This window comes from Propithecus coquereli, unplaced genomic scaffold (genome assembly GCF_000956105.1).
Source record: "Propithecus coquereli isolate 6110/MARCELLA unplaced genomic scaffold, Pcoq_1.0 Scaffold171, whole genome shotgun sequence".
Classification (NCBI taxonomy): Eukaryota; Metazoa; Chordata; class Mammalia; order Primates; family Indriidae; genus Propithecus; species Propithecus coquereli.
Window position 1 is genome coordinate 7208972 of NW_012141747.1, and position 19171 is coordinate 7228142.

Consider the following 19171-nt stretch of genomic DNA (forward strand, 5'->3'; position numbering starts at 1 on the left):
GCAACCACCTGTGACAGCACTGTGAAGGTCACCTCCCCACCCCCAACCCCACTGGGGCCAACATCAAGGGAACCACAAATGATGTTTGGGGACCTTAAGGTGCAACTTTGTCAGACTTTCCACACTAGGATGATATTATCGATGACACTTAGCTTCTTAACTGTTGTGAGCCTCTTAAACTAGTCACACTATGTAGTCGGGCACATGTGGGTGAATGAGACTTACACAGGGGTGTTTGACACCAACCATTGCTTGTCACATGATGAAATATTTTCAAAGTTATCAAAACTAATTTAGAAATTAAATGTTGGAATGTACCCACATCGTCCTAAATGGGATATTGCCTATCTATAGGGCTAGTCATGGTCCGTATTATTTATAGAGTTTTTCCTGCCAGGCAGTAAACACACACATAATATACACATGCACAGATACAAGTATACAAATATAGAAAAATTGCTTCATCCTTACATTAATCCTGTGAGAAAATAATTATTTTGCCCATTTTACAGTTGGGAAAATTGAGGTCCTGAGCGTTTCAATACCTTGTTGGTGCAGCTGAATTTGGCTGCATCCATCATACGGTGTGCAGCCGAATCCCACACCGTGGGATTTGACCCCCACTTATGCCTGAGAGGTTTTCCCAACAACCCTGCAGAGAAAGGCAGAAATCACAGTTTCAACTCAATCTCTACTTGTTGCTGTGTACAGCAATCACGTGCATGACCTCTCGAGGTCACACGTGAATGTCAGGCTCTATTTCTTTGCTGTCCTCAGAGCTGAGGCTGGCTGGCCTTGGGGTTATGGGATCCATATGAAGGCTGTGCTGATCCCCGCAGGGAGACTCTGGCGCAGGTGGCCAGTCCACCTGGTGCTCCTGGGTTAGGGGGTAGAGAGGGAACTGGCTCCCAGGACCCAGTGTGGCCGTGTTGTCCTGATGCCAGCCTTGGAATCAGCCACATGCTGCAATCCCATCTTTTCACGGCTGTGTCTCAGAGCTAAAAGAGCCCTGTTTGGACTCTTTTCTTTTGAGGGACACCTTCTGTCTAATCCACAATGAAATATTTTATGTCTCTTTAAGACCGTTTCAAAATACGATTATCCTTTAAGAGCTAAGTTGAAACTAAAGATCTGACATTAAAATGTGTTATTTATGACACGGTAGCAGTAGGACATTTTAGGAAATGTTTAAAAAACAATTGACCATATTAAATTAATTTTCCTATGAATTCAGCGTATTCTTGATATTATTTAATTCGTTTTTATCTCTCTTTTTAATTACAGCTTGGGTTGACGATAGCCATTCGCTATAGCCACAGGTAAAACTTTACATTTTTTTTTCTTTTAAGAAATATCCTTACCAGTTTATAGCTTTGGGTTTGCTTAAGTCTCAGATTTTTGAGTTTAATTTTAGTGGCTGCTCTACCATGATGTCACTGTCCTGGATGGAATTGTTCTAGTTGCTTGATTGGCAAGAGTATATCACTATTTGGAGAAATAAGGTCTTTGCATAAAAGTGATGGCAGGTAATACATTTCTTTTAAAATAAAAAAATGGGATGCTCTGGGGCAGGGACACAGAAGTGACTTCTGGGCTATGTTTTTACTTTCCAAGAGTGAGAACCACAAACAGGGATGTCCTGCGTCCCTGCCAGTTAGAGAAACCCGGGCAACAGCCTGGTTGTGAGATCCTGGCCCCGATCCACGTGGGGCTTGTCTCTCCTGACCTGGTACATCTGACAATGATGAAAAGGCCCATTTTTGCCTTCATGATTTCTGCCTTTGACTCAATGACATCATGTTTATGAAAAATGTTTGTTTCTTGTGCTAGCATCTGCCTTTTCCACTTTGCGCGCGTCACAATGCACTGAGATGTTAAATTAATTACAGTAGGATCCAGTGCCATGGAGGGGTGGTAAGCAGGGTCCCTCGTTCTTATGCAAACTGTGCTCATGGCATCCCCAACATGCCACCCTCTGGACATAGGCTTGGGGCTCGGGGACATCTGGGTCAGCTTTCGACAAACAATCCAGAGTTACCTGATTTCAAAACAAGTTGGCCTCCTAAAAATGCTTGTGACAGGTGTGTGTGTGGTTTCAGTTTGAGTGTGAATTGTGCAATCATAGGCAATCCCTGAGACCCAGAAAGCTGCAAGGAGCAGAAAGAGGGCAGGCATGGATTTGAGCCCCTTGGAATGAGCACGTAGGAAGAAAGTTGTTCATGCGGGATGTTCCTGGAGACCTGGGGAGGAAAGCTGCTCAAGAGGAGCTCACGATTGTGCAGGGGAAAAGAAATGTCTTTTCCTAGCCCATCCCTAGGTTCGTGGCTGAGGCCTCATACAAAAGACAGATGAACAAGAGAAAAGCATGCAAATTTATATCATGTAAGTTTTACACAATACTTGAACCTTCATATGAAGACCCAAAGAGACAGGGAAAGCTGTGTATTTTTTATGCTAGTTTGAAGGAGAAGTGGACGGTCGTGGAGAAGTATGATTGGACAAAGCGGGTGTGAGGTAATGGTAATAAACTGGGGAGGGGCACTTAACAAACAAGGTCTATTTGCTCAGATCTTCTCTGTGACCCTGTGTCTTTAGAGATGGGGATGTTCCTTTCCACTGGGTATAAGGAGGGCACCTCTTGAATGAGGGTTTTGTGGCCTGTGTCAGGGGAGGAGGGTGAGGGGAAGGTGACAGTGATCTTCCTGCTTCTGCCGTTTTTCTCAAATGCCAAGGTACCATGTTTTAGGTGCCATCTATCGCTTGTATGTTTCCAAGTCCTGTGTGCCCACAACAGAAGCGTGGTGCCCTGCAGAAGCAGGCTCTGCCCTTGCAAGCCCAGCGAGGCGGCTGCAGCTGGTAAGGCACACAGCCGTGGCGCCTAGGAAGCATCGCACGCACCCTGAACCCTAGACCCTCAAGCCGACTGGGTGTGTTGTATGTTGTGTGTGGTGTATGTGTGTGTTTGGGGGGGGTATATGCTCTCTCAGGAGCTCACAAGAGCCTCATTTTCCAGAATATTCTAATTGTGGATTGCTCCAAAATGAGGTATGGGTGTGTGTGTGTGTGTTGAGGGAGCAGAGAGAGACTTTAACTTTTCCTTCCCTTTCTTTTGGTTGAGTTTTCCTCTCAGTCATGTATGAGTCCTGCACGTCGGGGAAGGCAGCAGCCTGTTTATGTGTGAGCTAAAGATGCCTCTTCCCTAAGAAAGCAAAGATCTTCCTCTAGTTCAGGGAACAAGTGTGCTCTTTCCCACCATGGCGAAGGTTACTTTCCTGTGGCTCTGTGGAGAGCTAGAACTTGTGCAGAAACTTGGAGTCTGCATGTGGATTGACAATAAAGCTTTCTTTTTAATACTCTGTCAGGCTGAGGGCCTTTTGCCCAACCATCAACCTTGTCGAATCAGGTAAAACGGCAGAGTGGGGAAGACCTGATGCTAGCTGGGGCCCTTGTCCCCTGTGCTTGTCCTGGCCTGGGTCTGTGTTTGTAGGGAAGATTCCAGCTCCCTGCCAGAGGCCACAGGGACTGTTGCCAACACCACACTTTGTTGGTAGAGACTCCTCTCAGCGCTGAACACGATCTTCCTTTGGAAAGGAAAGATGTCTTCTTACCCTGGCCTGGATGGTGACTTAGATATGATTCCCCATGGGGATGGGGGCTGTGGGTGAGTTCTGGAAGGAAGCAGTCTGCCTGGATTGCAATTCATTTTTCCCTTTGGTTCCTCTTTCCCCAGAGCAGCCCGGCCTTGCTGAAGAAACATGGTTAGAAGACAGTGGTTATGAGGCTGAGCAGGAAGGTGGGCGCGGCCCTACAGGAGCTGAGGGTGGACTCTGTTGTGATGAAGGGAAAGACGTGGGCACCTGTCAGGGATCTGTGGGCGTTTCCATGCTCAGCCGTAGGGCCCTGACACCTCTTCAGAGTTACAACTTGGGAAAGCGGAGAGAAGTTTCACCTCGGTATCCTCAGACCTGTCCATGGTGTGGGCTTCAGTCTCTCTGGGCCAAGGCATTTCATGCTTTGTGGAGAAACCAGCTGGACGATGGACAGTGGCTGTCAAGGGGTCAGTGTCACATAGTTTGCATCTTCATCTCTGCGTCTTAGCAGCTGAGCGGTTTGGGACAAGTCGCTTGTTTCTCTAGGCTTGGGCTCTGCACCTGCTGGAAAATTTGTCTTGGACAAATTCCCTAACTTTATCCTCTCTCACTGGTTATCTAAAAATACCTATCATAAGGGTTGTTGTGATGAATACAGATCACAGGCAGAAAGCCGCAAGCCTGCACCAGCCACGGAGAAGGCTGGCAATAAAGGTGCTGTGATTTTCAAAGCACTGGCCACCACACTGGTGGGCATTAGTTGCTTTTGGAAAGAGACCAGGGCAGGCCCCAGAATCCATCCACACCAAGTCTCAGTTCTACAAAGAAGGAAGTGGGGGGCTGTTGACAAAAGTGTGTTTTAGAGAGTTTGGAGCTTTGGAGTGGCTCATCCTGTAGCCACATTCGTGGACCTGCTGCCATTCCTATGGTTGCCTAGTGTGACTAAGCTACCATCTATCATGCATGTGTGTCCTGTGGGTCAAGAGTATGCAAAAGGCAGTGCATGTGGCTCGTCTCAGCTTCACAGAGTCCGGAGCCTCCGCTGGGAGGCTGGAGGGCTGGGCCTCTGGGGGCGCGTTCACACGTGGCCCTTTGGGTTTCCTCCCAGCATGGTGGTTGCCTTCTCAGAGTGAGTGTCATGGAGAGAGAGAACCAGGTGGGAGTTGCCTCCTTTCTGCACCCCATCCTGGGAAGTCATGTAGCATCACATCCACTTTGTCCCATTGGTTGGAGCAGTCACAACCCCCACCCATGCGTGAGGGAGGGAGCAGAGACCCCAGCTCTCAGCATGAGGAGGGTCACATGGTCACGAGAGCGTGTGGAGTGGGCTCTCTGGGGTACATAGTCAGCCATAGAGCCCAGCTGAGCCTTGGAGTCTCCATTTGGAGCCCTTGTGAAAAGACATGTATGACACTCTTCTTGCTACAAGGCACTTACTCCTGGGGGTGCACAATAGGCCTGTGTGAGGAAGGCTGAAGGACAGACACAAATCCCACCCTCTGTGCTCTGACCAGAGACATCCTGGCAAACGTGGCTTCCCCTTGTGCTGTGTTTCCAGGGACATTTGCTTTCAGCCTTTCCTGTCCCCTGTTCTGGCTCTGAGGTGTTCGATGCACAGCAGGGAGTCATGAATATTCACATAAATGCAGCCACACACAAACAAACGTCTAAGTAAGTGGGAGAAGTGACACCTAAAAGTGACGAGATTGAGGAGGGAAGTGAAGACATCTGCTGAGACTCCCTTGCAAGTTCCAAGGTCCTTCACCATCCACCTTGGGGGTTGGTGAACCCATAGTGAGTGGTGGCCCAGTGACACTAGTATTCACAAGAGTCTGCCAGGACCGGCTAGGGTCACCTGCTCAGGAGTCTGAAGACTTTAAGAGCAGAGGGAATGATAAGGAAGTGATTATAGTGACTCAGAAACAACGTGAGGACTTTTTGGGCTTGGCTGGTCCTCTAACAAAATGTAAATTTCTGGTTCAGACAAGCCACAATGGGGGAGAGTTACCGAGGAGCATTTGACCTGTTTGTGGACCTGCATCTTCAATACTGTGGAAATAGAGGGCATTATCAAAGGGTTGTGTTTTCTAAAAGTTATTTCTGAAATACAAGGAATTCTAATTTAAATATTCCAAGAAGTATAGCAACATTTGTCAATTGATGGTGGGAAAGAAACCCACATTCTGGGACACCCCCATTTGCCAGGAATTGATGGCACTTAGTAAGGTATCGCTGGAGAGCCATTTGTAGGGCGGGCCTGCACCACTTGCTGTTCCTTCCCAATGTTCTTTTTTTTTTTTTTTTGAGACAGAGTCTCACTGTGTTGCCCGGGCTAGAGTGCCATGGCGTCATCCTAGCTCACAGCAACCTCAAACTCCTGGGCTCAAGCAATCCTTCTGCCTCAACCTTCCAAGTAGCTGGGACTACAGGCATGCGCCACCATGCCCGGCTAATTTTTTCTATATATTTTTAGTTGTCCGATTAATTTCTTTCTATTTTTAGTAGAGACGGGGTCTCGCTCTTGCTCAGGTTGGTTTTGAACTCCTGAGCTTAAACAATCCGCCCGCCTCGGCCTCCCAGAGAGCTAGTATTACAGGCGTGAGCCACGGCGCCTGGCCCCTTCCCAATGTTCTTTGTCCACTCTTTGGCGTGAATGGACCCAGGAGAAATTGGCCTCTTCTCTTAGAAGCCTGCGAGTCACTGTCTTGCCTTGTGGTGGCTCTTCTGCCTCTCCTTATGCCTGGTGCCGTCACCTATCTTTTCCAGGAGGAGAAAGATGAAGGATGTGGGTTTTTGGTTGAGTCCTCTTTTTAAAAATCCTATTAGCTTGTTTGGACTAGCTGAAACTTCTATCCTTTTGGTTATTTTTTTTTTTTTGAAAAATACGCTTAATGTAAAATCGACTACTTTTCTTAGTCTGTCTGTGCTGTTATAACAAAATACCATAGACTGGATAACTTGTAAAGATAGAAATTTATTTCTCACAGTTCTGGAGGCTGGGAAGTCCAAGATCAAGGTGCTGGCAGGTTTGTTGGCTCATGAGGGCTGTGGTCTGCTTCCATGATGCGCCTTGTTGCTGCATCCTCTGGAGGGAAGGGGCGCTGTGTCCTCACTTAGCGGAAGGAAGAAGGACAAGCCAGCTGGACGCTCTGTGAAGCCTCTTTTATAAATAAGGGGCTCAATGCCATTCACAGGGAGGAGCCCTCATGGCCTAATTACCTCTTTAGGTCCCACCTCTTAATATTATCACATTGGCCATGAAGTTTCAACAGTTGAATTTTGGAGGGGACAGCTTCAAACCATAGCACCATTTTAACCATTTTTAAGTGTGTAGTTCAGTGGCATTAAATATATTCACATTATTGGGCAATCAACACCACTCTCCATCTCCAGAACTTTTCCGTCATCCCAAACTGTAACTCCATACCCATTAAACAATAACTTCCCTTTCCCCTCCTCCACTGTCCTCAGCCTCTGAATATGTCATAGAATTTACCAGAATTTCCTTCCTTTCCAAGGCTGAATATGTTCCATTGTGTGTATAAAGCACATTTTGTTTATCCATTCATCTGTTGATGGGCATGGATACTTGGGTTGCGTCTGCCTTTTGGCTATTGTGAATAGTGCTGCTGCGAACTTGGGTGTACAGATATCTCTTTGGCATCCTGCTTTCAGTTATTTTGGGTATGTGTCCAGTAGTGTAGTTCCGGAATCATACGGTAATTATGAATTTAATTTTTTTGAGGAATGGCCATACTGTTTCCCTGTTGATTACTTCTTAAAATGGGGTCGTACCTTATGCTTACACAGCTTTGGGTCATTTCCAAGGCTCATGGTTGCTATTAAGAAGTGGTTCCCATTTCCCTTGGCATGTTTACCCAGAACCCAGATGCCAGAATTGAGGGCTTCCTGGATCCTCTCTGTGTGGGTAGAGATACTTTCAGATGTAAGATTTGGGACTTTAGGTTTTTATCACCAGGTCTGTTTCCAAAATTCTAGCAAGAGGGCCAGGGCCAAGAGAGACGGTGGAGGGAAACCCAGCAGACTGCTGTAGCAGATGTGGGTGGGGATGCGGGGGAATGTGCTTCCAAAATGGCAATATTGGGGGATGGGTTCACTCTTGAAGAAGAATGGATTTGGGGGTCTTAAAGGAGATGAGTGTGGGGAGGAGGGAAGGAAGTCACTAAAATCCTCTAACTTTGGCCAGCAGGCAGTGCGTCTCAGATTGCTGCAGACTTGGGGTCGGGGCCGGGGTAGAGAGCCACCCCAGAGCCATGGGGACCTTTGTGTGGCAGCAGAGGGCTTGAGGCCTGAAGGAGGCCAGATTTTGTTTTCATGCCTGTGCAGTGGTGCTTCAGCTATCGCATCGCCCTTGTTCAAATGAACAGTGTTCAGGGTTAAGAACACCCCCTCCGCCCCGCCGCATGTGAGCATGCGCACACACATGCACGTGCACTCTAACACACACTGACACATGCCCACCAACCACTTCCACTTCTGCCCTAGACACCGCTAACTCCTGCTAGACCAGTTATTCCAGCTCTGTCTGTGTGGTATAGGAGTGCCTGTGTGTGCATGCATGCGTGTTTGTGTGTGTGTGTGTGTGTGTGTGTGTGTGTGTGGAGTGTGGATAGGGGGCTGAGAGGTGAGGAAGTGGAGAAAGACCTCGTCATGTTCCGACAGTGGGGACATACCGACCAAGGACGGTGTCTGCCATGACAGCCAGTGCATTTGACAACAGGTCCTGCCCAAGTTTCGTTTATTATCATGGCGTTTTAATTTACCTTTGTAAAGTCAAGTCATTTTCTCAGAATGGAAAATTGTCTCTTGATGTTCATTCCCCACTGTTTGGCTTGAGGTTTTCAGGTGGAATCCACACGGTGGTGACAGCTGGGTAACCCCCAGAAGTGCCCTTTGCAGATAACAGCTCTTGGGGCCCCACCACCCACACAGTGGGGAACAATTTCCCCACTGTGTGGGTGTTTTGTTTTTTTCTTTTTCTACTAGATTCAGAGAGAGTTCAGATGTTCTTCCTACCCAACCTAGTGCAGCAGCCTGAAGAAGCCCCCTCCCTCCTGGTGGGTACCCCTAGGCAAAGATGAAAGAGGAAACGGGCCCAGAGGTGAGCATCTCACATTTGACCCTCACTTCTCTGGTACCAGAGAGACCACGTGAACCAACAGTGTGGAATTTTTGCCTGTGCCACTTATGCCTATATTTCTAAGAAAAGCTCATGAAAGGAGAGGACAAGTACAGGGAACTAGCCCCCCCAGTAGAATGATTTTGCTTTGTTTCTTTTTGTTGGTTATCTTTTTCTAATAAATGAGGAAGAAACCAAATTTTCCATTTAGTTCTGTGATAGTTAAATGGAGGTCCACAGAGGTGTGACTTTAAGGCAAAGCCTAAAGGTGGTTCTTTCCCACAACTGATTTCTTTCTATTGGTTTCTTGCCAAAGAAAGGCCAAATTTGGTGTCCTGTTCAGGCCTGTGCCCAAACCTAATATTGGGGTTATAGGTACCGACCTCCTAAAAGGCCTTGGCATCTCCCGAGGGCTGGCAGGGGAGGGAAGAGCTGGAAGCCTGCACGGGATCAGACCCAGAGAAATGGGCAAGTTGCTATGCAGTGTGACCGTCTCTGACCTGCACCGGCCCAGGCCTGCCCTTACAGCGAAGACACAGACCCGGTGATTTAACAGTCACTCCGAGACTGTGTTTGTGGTTTTGTTTTGAATGAGCCCAGATGGCCTAGCAAGAAGTGAAGGGGTCGTGTTCTTTTATGTTCTGATTTAGATTAGAAGCGGAGTTTGAAGTTCATAGATGAATCAGAATGCTTATTGAATGGACAGGCGGCATCAGTGAACAAATGAAATTGTCATCTTGAAATACAAAAGGGAGGAAAAGACCAGAAACAGGGCCATCAGGCCTATGGGATTTTGATTTCAAGTGTTGGCAAATGCCTAGTGACTCCCATTCGGAGCTGGTTTGATCTTGTGGAGACAGCTGGGGGAGACTGTTGTTCTCCAAATTTTGTAAAAATAAACAAAAATGCCTTTCTGCCCTTTTTTCCTCTTCCAGGGAATAGTTGTTTCTGTCACTGGGGTGCTCTGGTCGACTGTTCCATCTGTCTCTTTTTCAAACTTCACAGTGAGGCTCTAACCAGATTTATACACAGGGTTGCCAAGAAACTATTCAACCCCAATGGTATAATCTTAAAAAGCAAAGCCATCTTTTGGACAGTTGTGTTTTTGATAGCCTTGACACAAAATATTGCTCCCAGAGGACATACTGTGACCATTCACAGGGTGTCCAAGTCATGTGCTTTTACTTAGTAGATGTTCGAGGGCCGAGGGCTATGTTGTCTGCACCTCTCGGCAGAGCTCACCACGGGCCTATGGCTGTGCCTGACGAGGGGTGGATGCTCTTCAGGGTCCAGAGGTGTAAGGAAGTAGATGGATGTGTCCTCTTATGCCTCTCCTATTCCCCTTTAATCCCTGTCTCCTATCAGGTTGGTGGCCTTATCCTTTGGAGATCTTCTGGCCTGGCCAAGTGGCTATTCCCCACTCACACCTGTTCATGGCACGTCTGTTACCACACCCACAGGAAGGTCTCCAGGCAGTCTTCTGCCTGCCAAGAAGGAATCTTTCTTAAACACAGATCAGATCATGCTCCTCCCACTCATAAACCTCCGTGGGCTTCCTCATGTAGAGAGCAGAATCTTTACCCTCAGTGTGGGATTCAGACCCCATTCCCAACCCCTACCTCCTCTACCCCCTGATTTTACTATTAAATATTTCCCTCTCTTCGGGACCAGTGAACTCACCCTCCAACACCTCCTTTTCAAAGATTTGTCAAGGAACCATGCTCCTTTCTGTCGCTGGGGCTTAGGGTTGTTTCCCAGGTCAGACCCCAGCTCTATGTCTTCTCCTTTCACTCTGTCTCAGGCAGCAGGTGGGAAAGGCAGACTGCATCCTGGTCCCCTCCACACATGCCCCTCCATGTCAGCACACGTCCTCAGAGCCAAGGCCATTTGATAAAGCCATAGGATGTCCGAGGATTTGGGAGGAATTGGTTAGTCTTTCTTTTATATCTCCCTGAGAAATGACCCCTCACTTACTTTCGAAAGACTAAGGCACCCAAATCAAATTGATCTAGAAATTCAATGCAACTCAAATGAAAATCCCGGTAGGCTTTTGTGTTGAAATTGTGAGCTAATTCACAAGTTTATATGTAAAGGCAAAATACCTGGACTAACCAAAGCAATCTTGAAAAAGAACACAGTTGAAAGACTTGTAGTATCTCATTTCAAGACTCACTACGAAGCTAAGTAATCAGAACAGTGTAGTATTGGCTAAAGGACAGATATATATGTCAATGGGACATGAGGAAGAGTTCAGAAGTAGACCCACATGTGAATGATCAATTGATTTTCAACAAAGGTGCCAAGATGATTCAATGGAGAAAATAATCTTTTAAATAAATGGTACTGGAACAATTGGATGGCCATATAACAACCTCCCCCACCCCAAATCCTTAGCATATACCTTGCAGAATACACAACAAAGAACAAAGATGGATCATGCACCTAAATGCAAAACTTAAAACTGGACAACTTCTGAAAGAAAACAGGAGAAAATCTTTGTGACCTTGGGCTAGGCAAAGCTTTCTTCAGACACAGAAAGCATGAACTATAAAAGGAAAAGTTGGTAAAAATGGATTTTATCAAAATTAAGAACATCTGCTCTTTGAAAAACACAGCTAAGAAATGAAAAAAGCCACAAACTGGGAGAAAATATTTGCAAAACACAAATATGATAAAGGAATTGTATCCAGAATATACGTAGAACTCTCACAGTCCTTTAACAGGAGAATGAAACAACTCAATTTAATAAATGGGCAAAAATATTTGAATTGATACTTCACTGATAAGGTAGATATTACATCATTAAATACTAAATGTCTGATTTCAAATCAAAAGTTTAGTTTATTATATCTCAAACAAGAAGCAGTACAATTAATCAAAATATGTGCCTAAACTATTGACACAGTTTTGCGGTATGTTTAATGGTATGTTTATGCCAGCAGCAAAGAAGTCTGGAAAGTGAATGGCGATGAAATTGCCAAAGGCGTTTTCCACAGCTTGTTGAGAATTGAGTATCTTTTCTTGCAAGAAGTGGTCCAAAGCCTGGAAGAAGTGGTAGTCAATTGGAGCAAGGTCTGGTGAATATGGTGGACAGAATTTCCAAGTTCAGCTTTTATAGTTTGAGCAGTGTTGTTAAGAGAATTGCCCTGTCTCTGTTGAGACCAGTATCAGCTACTTAATCACAGCATCGTCGTCATTTCATCCAATTGGTTGCAGTAGGCATCCACTGTAATCAGTTGACCAGGTTTCATCATGAAGCTGTAGTGGATAATACCAATGCTGGACCACCAAACACATTGTGAGCTTTTTTTTGATGAATATTTGGTTTTGGACTGTGTTTCAGCACTTCATCTTTATACAACCATTGTGCCAAATGCTTTGTGGTTGTCAAAAATGATCCATTTTCCATCACATAACAGTATGGTGTAGAAATGATTGACCTTTATGTCATGACAGCAAAGAAAGGCAAGCTTTGAGATGATTTCTCTTCTGATGGTTGTTTAATTCACATGGAACCCGTCTATCCAGCTTCTTTACCTTGCCCATTTATTTCAAATGTTCCAATATTATTGGGATAGTAATGTCAAACCTTGCTGCTAATTCACACTTAGGTTGAGATGGATTCGCTTCCACTACAGCTTTCAGCTCATCATTACCCACCTTGATCTCAGGTCACCCACATGGCTCATTTTCAAGATTAAAATCACCAGAATGGAACTTCTCAAACCATTGACATACTGTATGTTCATTAGCCACATCCTTCCCAAACACTTTGTTGATATTTCAAGCTGTCTGCACTGCATTGGTTCCATGACAGAACTCATTTAAAAAATAACATGAATTTTTGACTTATCCATGGTTTCACAAAAATTGCACTTAAAAAAAATTTGAAGAATAATCACAAGCCAAACTGTGCATTTGAAAGAATGAGGGTGTACCTTCACAATAAAACAACAACAACAACAACAACAAAACAACAAAGAAGTGTCAAAGTGAAATGTCAGAGATATCAACTGTCAAACTTAGTAGTTAAGGAAATTGGACATCCCATAGCAAATAAGAACATGAAGACATGCTCAAAATCATCAGTTACTAAGGAAATGCAAATTAAGACTAGAATGATACACCATTACACATATATTACTATGGCTTAAAAAAACCCAACACCATCAAACTGCCCCCCCAAAAAGTAAACCAAAAAAAACCCTAAAAAACAACCCTGACAATATGAACTGCTGATGAGGATGAGGAGGAACTACCGCTGATGCTTTGCTGGTGGGAGCAAAATGGTACAGTCACTTAGGAAAAACATTTTGGTAGTTTCTCATAATGTTAAACATACATTTACCATAAAACTCAGGTATGTACACAAGAGAAAGGAAAACATTCATCTATACCTAGACTTGCGTGTAAATGTTTTTAGCACCTTTATTCATAATGGCCCCAAACTGAAAACAGTCCCAAATCTCCTTCCATTGGGAAGTGGAAAAACAGGTCATGTCACGCTCATATGGGGAAACACTACTCAGCAATGAAAAGACGTCATGCTGGGTGGAGGGAGCCAGACTCCAAAGAGCACGTGCCGTGTGACTCCACTTGTAGAACGTTCTGGAAAAGGGCAAGCTGTAGGGAAGAAAACAGATTAGCGGGTGCCTGGGGCAGGTGGAGGGGCTAACTAGAAAGTGGCATGAGGGATTTTTAGGGGGTGACAGACATATTTCAAATCTTCATTGCCGTGGTGACACTACTGTGTGTTTTCCCAAACTCATAGAACTGTGACACCAAAAAAGGGTGAATTTTACCGTAATTAATTTTACCTCAGTGAACTTGAATTAAAGAGAGGGGAGTTCCTGGGCTGCTGTGTGGTGAGACCGCCTTGTGTGAGCCCTGTTGATGGTTCTGTTCTCCAAGCGCTCCTGAGTCTGGTCTGAGGGGATTCTTGTTTTACATGTCCAGGCTGAGGCCGCGAGTTCGTGTTGAGCTCACTTCATCATTTTCGATAAAGGCAGGTTGTGAGACGTGTCAGGGCACTCTGTTTAGCTTGCTGGTCTTTCTCCACATAAACACGGGTGCAGTCAGGTCTTCTGTCAGTCTTGGATGCTCCAGAGGGGGTGGTGCTTGAGTGAGGCCCTCCCGCTGGGGCAGTGCAGCCTGAGGCCATCGGATTTGACCTTGTCCTTCAACCGCAAGGCTGCTGGACCAGAGGGGCTGCCAGAGCCTCTCTCCAGTCCTTGGTTTCCAGAGCTCTCAGGGGCACTGGGATGACATCCCTCCGTGAAGCGGGTGCAGGTGCCGGAGGTCACGTTCCAAGAGGCGCTGCTCATCTCAACCATCTGGAAAACTCATTGGCCTGCTGGCTTCTGCCAGAGATCTAGGGAGTGGGGTGCAGCTGTTTCCAGATCTCACCACTGAGAAAGCAGCTCCCTGTTCTGTCCTGGCTGCCAAGGCGAACGTTGCTGGTGTCACGCCAGTTCCCACTTGGTCGATTGCCGCCACCGCGCCGGGCAGAGGGCAGGGCAGAGAGAGAGCAAGCCCGGAGGGACACTTTAGCTCACTCCTTATTGTGCTTCGAGGAGCTGCTGTTCTGCCAGGGCCTGAGGAGGCTGGCTCCATTGGTGGGAGTCCCCACGGGTGACTGTCCAGGCCAGTGTTTGTGACAGCCCAGCTGGACATGGGGAAGCACAGGGGACACTACAGCAGGGCTGGAACCCGCTGCTTCCTCCTGTACCTTCCCTTGACCAGTGCAGTATTGCCTGGCCCAGTGGACTGCGTCACAGTGAGCCCACAGCTGGTGCTTACCCACTTCCTGGGGTGCAGGGGGTTTACCAAGGCCCTGTGTTTCTGTTCAGTGGGAGACTGAGGAGCTCTCTGGTCAGGCTGATGTGCTGAGGGCCTGGCTCATAGGCTGATATTCTATGGCCTTACCTGCAGGCCTGGCTTCCAGTTCTAGATTCCCTCCTGAAGGGTGTTTCTCGAGTTTTAATGCACAATTAAATTGGTAATTGTTATTAAGAGGTTCACATGCTGCGTTGGCTTTTGTGCGGATAAAATACTCTTCAATAGTCTCTGAAAATATTTTTGTTCTGTTTCGTTTGCCTGTTTGTTTAAATATAGAAAATATTATAAATTAGCTTTCACTTAAAAGCTAGGAGAGAATGGTAGACCCTCCAAAATCACCCAGATCACCCAGAACCCATTTATGGTTGTCTGTGTGATGATACAGAGACCCAAATGGGCAGAGGACTCACTGTCACCCTCCGGGGCCAGCCCGCAGCCTTACCAGGTTTGGTTTTGGTTGGAAGTCCTGCCCCACTGATAATCCGCAGATGCCTTAGATAATTGTAGGGTAATTGATTATTTTACCTTGAGTGTCCTATTCCGAGTCGTCTTCTCTTGTCTTCTCTTTTTTTGTTCTGGAAAGAGAAGTGAAACCCTGGACAATTTTTTTAGTTTGAATTGAATGTAGATTAATTTGTTCATTCAACAGTTCTTTTTGAGTACCTGCCACGGACTAGATAAAGGTAAAAGCACACTGTGTCTGCCTCCCACCCTGGTGGGATTATGGTACCAAAAGGGTGATACAGGAAGTGTGTGATGCTCCAAGCGCACGCGCATGGGGAGCATGTGGTCCGCAGTGTGGGCCGGTGGCAACTTCTGGAGCAGACGGAGGAGACTGGCAGGCACACGGTGGGTAGAGGATACGATTAGTGTTGGTGCAAATTCCAGATGCCCCAGCCTTTGGCTCTGTGTGACGGCCCAGGCAGAGCCCTGCTGCATCCCTATGAAGGAGGCAGCATGTGCAGGTTCCACACCAGGGGGACTTGGGGATTTGAACTCAGGCCTCTGACGCCCAACAGAAGACATTTCCCAAAGCGTGTCACAAACAGCACCGTAGGTACTGGGAGGATTTCCTACGGCTCAGGGCCACGATGCAGCACCAGGCCCTAGGGAGGGGTGCTTATTTGCTGGCCACCGGCAGGGAGATTAGTGATGTCTGGAGAGTGTCAGAGCTGGAAGGGCAGGCAATGCTGATGGAACATTTCCTTTTCAAATAAATTTACTTAAGTAACAGCTGAGTAGATTTATGGAAGCGTGTTAAAGAGACTTCAGGTGCAGGATGATGTAGCAGAAAACACTGAGGGTGGAAAGCTCCTGTTCATGCCCCCGATGTGATCTCAGAGGGACCAGTCTCTATTTCCTCCCCTGAGAAGGAGACAAGGGCCCCTGTCCTTCTGGTGTGGGGCCAGGATTCAGAGATCATGGCTCTGCTCAGCCAGCCCCCACGATCTGTCACAACTGATGGCTTGTCAGCTGGAGTCCTGGGGAGGAAGCTACCAATCTGTGCTCCAAGAAACTCTCCCAGTGGGAGAATTGACTGACTGACCCCAGGGGACCTCTTTTGCTTGAAAGGAAACCTTTTAGAATCTTCTTTGTAATCACATGCCTTCTGTGAAGAAAGTAGGTATGGAAAAAAGGAAACATTAGGTATTGGAGACAAAACCACTCACGAAGAGGGAACTTCTGTTGTTGCTTCTTTTATACTTGTTACCTTTTTTTTTCTATATCGGAAAGCAAGGGTAGAAGAAAAAACAGTGATTCCGCTAGTTGCCAACAGTTACTTCTGACCTTAAAACCAGTCTTGACGAGTATGAAATATCAGTGTGAGATACTTTAGATGGCAAGCTGCTTAAATGCCTCCCCATTTAACTGTCGCAGTCCCTAAGATGGGTGTTACTAATTCTGTTTTAGAGATAAGGACATTAATGCTCAGAGAGGTTGAGGAATTTTTCTGAGGCCACACAGCCACTTAATAAAGACCATGCTCTTTCCAGTATACTGGGAATCTCCATTAACCTGGGCATAGCTGTGAATATGAGATGCCATTTGAGAAAAAGCTCCAAACAAATCAAAGAGCCACTTTGCAAGAGAAGATACAAGGCTATACCTGAATGCTTGCCAAAGAAACAAAATATACAATATGTACTGTGAAATACAGTAGTCCCCTTTTATCTGAGGTTTTACTTTCTGGGGTTTCAGTTACCCTCAACCAACCTCAGTCCAAACATATTAAATGGAAAATTCCAGAAATAAGCAATTTATTAGTTTTAAATTGTGCACCATTTGAGCAGTGTGATGAGATCCTTCACCCCTCCATCCCATCCTGGATGGGAGTCCTCCCTTTGTCCAGCGTATGCACGCTGTCGACACTCCCACCCTTTTGTCACTTACTAGCCATCTCGGGGATCAGATCAGCTGACACTGCATTGTGGCTTGTGTTCAAATCACCCTTTTTAATTTCATAATGGCCCCAAAGTGCAAGAGTAGTGACGCTGGCAGTTAGGACATGCCAAAGAGAAGCAGTCAAGTGCTTCCTTTAAGGGAAAAGGTGAAAGTTCTCAACTTCATGAGGAAAGAAAAAAAAAATCATATGCTGAGATTGCTAAGATCCACAGTAAGAACAAACCTTTTATCGGTGAAATGGTGAAGGAGGAGGGAGGAGAAAAAGAATTCTTGCTAGTTTTGCTGTTGTAACTCAAACTGCAAAAGTTACAGCCACAGTGCTTAGTTAAGATAGAAAAGGCATTAAATTTGTGCGTGGAAACATGAACAGAAATGTGTTCTGATTGAGTCAGGTTTGGCACTATCCGTGGTTTCAAGCATCCAATGGGGGTCTTGGAATGTATCCCCTGTGGTTGTTGTCGGGGGAGGGGGCAGTAAAGGACAGAATTCACTGTGTGCTAAAGGTGTATATAATGTGAATCCCAACTCTTGCATGGAATAATTAATACAAAGGCATTGACTTCACTGAGATTCAGATGATGCTACTAAGACTGTCTGATAATTCTGTGCTTTAGAATCCTCAGGCATTCTTTCCTTCACTCATTGAGCAGTTATTTTGTATTTGGTAGGATGCCTTTAGCTATGAGTAACAGGAAACCCTGGCTCAACTGTTTTAAGCTGCAAGCGGATTATTTTCTCACTTAATGATTCCTGAAGTGAGGCAGTTTCAGGGTGGTTATTTCAGTGGCTCAGTGACATCCTCAAGGACCAGAGTTGCTTTGATCTTTCTTCTCTGCAACTTTCAGCATGTTGGTTTTGTCTTCATCTGACTCCCTCATTGCCACAAAATGGCTGCTGAGGTTCTTGCTGTCACATGCAGATGTAATAAGATTTAGCAGAAGAGGCAGACCCATCTCTTCCTAAATGTCACTTTTTAGCAGCATGGAAACATTTTTTCCAGAAACCCTTCATCTCTCATTAGCCAGATAAACCCATCTGTCATTCCTAAGGCCATCACAGGCAAGGAAAACTGGGATGCCTGTGATTGGGTCACAGTGAAGCACAGTGGTCATGGGGGAGGGTAGATTACATGAAAAAACTTGGGATTCTATTACTAAGGAGGGAGGGAGGAGGGCTTGGATCAACAACTGGAAAGGTTGCTACGTATTTTAAAAATATTTCTATTACGGAAAATTTCAAACACAAGGGGAAGTAGCATAGTGAATTCTCAATTACTTATCTCGGTTTCTACAGTTGTCAACATTTTGACAATTTTAGTTCACCTCTACCCTCCTCTTCATCTCCTATTTTAAGGTGTATCCCAGACACACTATTTTTTCTATGCTCTGGACACATATTGAGCACCTCCTATATGCCTGGTAACAGATCCAAAGAAGAAAGCGGTTTCAGGGACAAGAAGTTAGCGAACACTGTATTAGCTACTTTTTGCTGCAAGAGAGACAACAACATTGCCCGAAACAAAGGAAAATGTGATATACAGCAAACAGGGTTTTCCCCAAAGCTTTTGTTCTGGCTGCATCTGGAGTCCTTGAGATGTCAGGGAACAGGTGTCCTAGGAAGTCTGGGCTGGGGTCAGGGGATCCTTCCTGCCCCCACAGACAGACATGCAAGGCGAGTAGAAGTTAGGCATCTCATTTGTTATTTTGATTCAGGCTGATGAGGCGAATGCTTTCTAAGAGTGGGTTTTGGTCTGGTGACACCTGTTTCTGCATGTTAATAGATTGCTGGTGTAAGACAGAGCTGGTGATGTCAGCTGCAGGTGTGTGAGCCTGTGGTAGCGGTCTGCTGCTTGGCATTTGTTTCACAAGGCGTTGCTAGCCACATCTGTCCTCGGCTGTGAGAGTCTATGCACCAGCAGGCTGAAGGGAGGGATGTTTTTAACCAGAACAGAAAGTCAGATGTAATAAATCGACTCTGGGCTGGGCTGCAAACACATGTACTTTCCCCACCGCTTTAGCTGATTTCGTTTAGTTATGGAACAAAATACAAATGTTAGTTCTTCAAAATATCACTGTGTCAGGCAGAGCATATTTCCACACACCGTTTTCTGAGTTTCTTAAGCCCATCTGTTTTATTACAAGTTTAAAAGACTCCTCTTCCTCCGGGTGTCTGAAACAGGAAGCCCTTGCCTTCTTATTTT

At 45.9% G+C, this 19171-nt stretch overlaps 1 protein-coding gene across 1 annotated transcript in view; it reads left to right on the forward strand.

The window, feature by feature from the left end:
- ACOXL (acyl-CoA oxidase-like) overlaps positions 1-19171 on the forward strand; it is a 329721-nt gene that overhangs the window by 87833 nt on the left and 222717 nt on the right. The window contains exon 10 of the mRNA XM_012641917.1: positions 1285-1319. Within this exon, the coding sequence (XP_012497371.1) occupies positions 1285-1319 (35 nt within the window). The remainder of the gene's footprint in view (positions 1-1284; positions 1320-19171) is intronic.